The 3,561-nt window shown below is 45.7% G+C and overlaps 1 protein-coding gene across 1 annotated transcript; it reads left to right on the top strand.

Moving 5' to 3' along the window:
* The first annotated feature begins 649 nt into the window (after positions 1–649).
* LOC123428897 lies at positions 650–1,113 on the top strand. Its single transcript, XM_045113003.1, has 2 exons — positions 650–817; positions 889–1,113. The coding sequence occupies exons 1-2, from the start codon at positions 650–652 to the stop codon at positions 1,111–1,113; spliced, it is 393 nt and encodes a 130-aa protein (XP_044968938.1).
* Positions 1,114–3,561: the final 2,448 nt, after the last annotated feature.

Here is a 3,561-nt window from a genome sequence, read left to right as displayed (position 1 = left end):
AGCATGCGCGACCTCGACGGTGACGGGAGACAGCATGGGGTCCTTCATGGCGGCGAGTAACGGCCGGGGAGGAGGAACCAGAGCTTGCAGAGGGGGGGCAATGGTGGCGGAGGGTGCGGGGAGCGGGGAAAGGGCGCGCGGAAATGTCCCTCCCACCAAATCTCGCGCCGGATAAGGGTTCAGCTCGGGTCGGCCTCCCAGCCCGTGAAGATAGAGGTTGGGGAGAAGATTTGCCGCGCCCTGTAAAAAAATTTACGGACTGGGACGGGATGCGGGGTCTGATCGTGCGGATTTTCTCACCTTGACCCACAATTTAACAGTTATTTTACGGACCGGAACGGGATGCGGGGTCTGATCGTGCGGATTTTCTAACCTCGACCCACAATTTGACGGTTATTTTACGGACCGGAACGGGATGCGGGGTGTGCTAGAGTTGCGCTTATGGGCCGGCCCTTGTGTACCTGCTGCAGGCGCCGGAATTGCCAAGCTCCACTCCACCCCTATACTAATTTTAAGAGCTGATCGCTGCAAAGAAAGAAAGAAAAAAAGACTGCGCATCAAGGTACGTACACAAGAGTAGCTCCGCCCCTGGCCGGCGCATGGGTTCGTCGTTTTGCTACAGAAGAAAACGGCAAAAGCCGTCCATTCCATGGCGTTTCCAAAGGAAAGTATAGTCGTTCAATCCAACCAGCACGGGCGTGTTCCCAACGGCCGGCTGGGCGAGCGACCCATGGCGTCCATGGTGCTCGGCCTGGTGCTCGCCCTGGACCTCCTCGCCTTCGTCCTCGCCATCGCCGGAGAGCTGCCCCGGAGAACGGTAAGCAAGTACTCCTGTATATGTACGTACATATGCTTAACATTAGGATTTTCTGATTGGGGAAAGTGCAGGCGTACGTGAACGTGTTGGTGTTCGACGACGAACCCGAGAGGCCCTTCTGCCTGTACGGACACGAGACGGACGCGTCGGCGTGGTACGGCCCCGGCGCGCTCCTCCTGCTGATGGCGGGGCAGGCCGTCGCCATGGCCGCCAGCCGGTGCTTCTGCTACGGCCGCGCGCTTAAGCCCAGCCGCTGGCGCTCCTTCTCCGGCATCTTCTTCATCCTCTCCTGGTAATTAACTAACCAGAGTTCATTCACGTGTTCGTTGTTTTCTCGGGAATTTACTTCCATTGTTCACCAAGCATTCGCTACAATCAAAATTACAGAATTACTCCCTCTCAGGGCCGGGCCGGCAAAATACGGACCCTCTGCGAAACTAAAACGTGCGATATGTCTCACTAAAAAATTAACTAACGAGTAACTATAATGTGTAAGTGGGTTGAAGAAGACTTTCATAATTATCTCATCCCAAATTCTTCGCTTCACTCGTTCTTTACCTGCATATACTGAAGATGCTATTTGTACAAATTGTCTGTTTCATTCCATCCTGGAGACTACATTATTGATGTGTTGCGCGTTCGTCTGAATACTTAATTCGCTACTCGCCGTTCGTGACTGAGCAATTTTCTTAGAAGGAATTTTCTCTGTGAAAAATTGATAAAAATCGTATATTCATCATTTTCTAGTTGATATAACGTACTTTCATGATGTATGTATGCTGAATTTTTTATAATATAATATCTTACATAACAATTGAAGATAAGAACCGATCTTTAACAAAGTAACGCTTCCTGCCAAAAGTTAATTTGAAAATTAGGAATACTGGAGTAGGAACCGAAGTTAATCGAAACGAAGAATTCGCTAAGCACCTGGAGGCTGGAGTCAGCTAATCGGTCACGGATTGATCCGACGAGGCGATCTCTTTTCTTGTAGCGACTCCGAGAGGACTGCAGCGGCAGCGGCCTGAAATAACGATTCCTGAAAATTAGGAGAGGAAGCTACGAAGACGACGACAACGATTGAAATCTGTTCGCTCTCATGGAGCGAAAGCGGTGATCGAGGAGACGATCTCGATTCCTATAGCGACGCGAACATGACTATTGTTCTGGTTTCCCGATGGATGCCATCCCGATCGACTGTTGTAGGCCTATAGCAATCCCTTTTTTTGGATAGAACAGTTTACTTTTTTCAAAAGAACGGTCGAGCAATTCCTTCTCCATCGATTGATAGATGGAGCAGTTTTCATTTTATCTAGAACTATCCATCAAGTGACAGGCGGACGAGTACCAGCGCTCGACGACCTCGACTTAGGCACAACGCCCAATGGTCCAGTGCCTAGGCTTTTATTTTAGAAATACTATGGCGAGAGCAACTAGCACTCCCACGTGTCGCATTCTGAGTGTTTTTTTCGTATTTTATTTCTTTATTTTTCTGCACGCGTTCTCAAAATTTTAGAATGGTTTTTTTCGAGGTTTTTTGTGTTTCGGTTTTCACGGACTTTCTTAGTTTTCTGAGAACAAAAATTTAGTGAGAAAACGTGTTTTTTGGTTTTTTTTTTATTAAGGCACACATTTTTCTTTCGTGAGAGGCACGACCATGTCTTTTGAAAACGAAATGAAGTGCTTTTTAATTTTCATTTTCCAAGAGACACGGTTTTGCTTCCGTGAGAGCCATGGCCGTGCCTTACGAAAATGAAAACATTTTTTTTTTGCGAGAGACACGGTTTTCCTTTCTAGAGAGGCACGATTTTGCTTTCACGAGAGGTATGGCCATGCCTCTCAGAATAGAAAAACGTGTTTTTTCACGAGAGAGACAGTTTTGCTTCCGCGAGAGGCACGGACATGCCTTGCGGAAACATGCCTTGCGGAAACGGAAATAACTCGTTTTTTGTTTTGTTTTTTTTTCGCGAGAGGCGCGGTTTTGCATTTTTGAGAGGCATGGCCGTGCCTTCCGGAAATGAAAAAACACGTTTTTTTTCATTTTTTTTCTATCATGATAAGCACGGTTTTTCCGTCCAATTTTTTCCTCCAACTTTTTTCGTGAAAAAAAGTTCATCAAAACCTATCAACATGGAATCTAATTTTGAAGATCTCGACGCGAGAAACCCAACAATCAAAACGGTTCAAAACGTACGGTTTAAGTGATAACACGTTTTGAAAATACAGATCTACGAAAACAAGAAAAACTCCCATATTGCAATAAATGACACACATACAACGCGCCTCTTGTCCCAACCTAAAAAGGTAAGAGTGATTTTTGATAAAAAATACTCCTCGAACAGTGATTTTATACTATGGCTATATAAAAAATTTGGACTCCAAAAGTATGGACCCTGTGTGGGAGGCACTTTCACACTACTATGGGTCCGGCCCTGCTCCCTCTTATTCATATTATTTGTCAATGATTTAATACAACCTTACACTGGATTAGCGATAATTAAGTTATACTAATTCAACGATAATTGACATGGATTGGCCGGAATATAAATTTTCACGGTATGATCTCATATTCAGACAAATCCTATTCGACGCATCAAGCGTGAAATAGTTCCCGTTCGTTAAAGACAAGTAAACAGGGCCGCCCGTGATGGGGCCGCCCATTGGTAGCCACCGTAATTTACCAATTTGGGTTTTACTGTTTTGTTATTTTATCGCTCTTAGGAACATTCTAGAAGCTTATGTTT

The sequence above is a fragment of the Hordeum vulgare genome, chromosome 2H, assembly GCF_904849725.1.
Source record: "Hordeum vulgare subsp. vulgare chromosome 2H, MorexV3_pseudomolecules_assembly, whole genome shotgun sequence".
NCBI classification, from domain to species: Eukaryota; Viridiplantae; Streptophyta; class Magnoliopsida; order Poales; family Poaceae; genus Hordeum; species Hordeum vulgare.
The sequence above is the reverse complement of the archived record's forward strand: the minus strand, read 5'-3'. Positions and strand labels throughout refer to the sequence as shown.

What these genes read in the sequence shown, in the direction of transcription:
- LOC123428897 (XM_045113003.1), top strand. Translation starts at nt 650, where the DNA reads ATGGCGTTTCCAAAGGAAAGTATAGTCGTTCAATCCAACCAGCACGGG. An exon ending in GAGAGCTGCCCCGGAGAACG is followed by an intron (nt 818 to 888) that starts GTAAGCAAGTAC and finishes GGGAAAGTGCAG; the next exon opens with GCGTACGTGAACGTGTTGGT.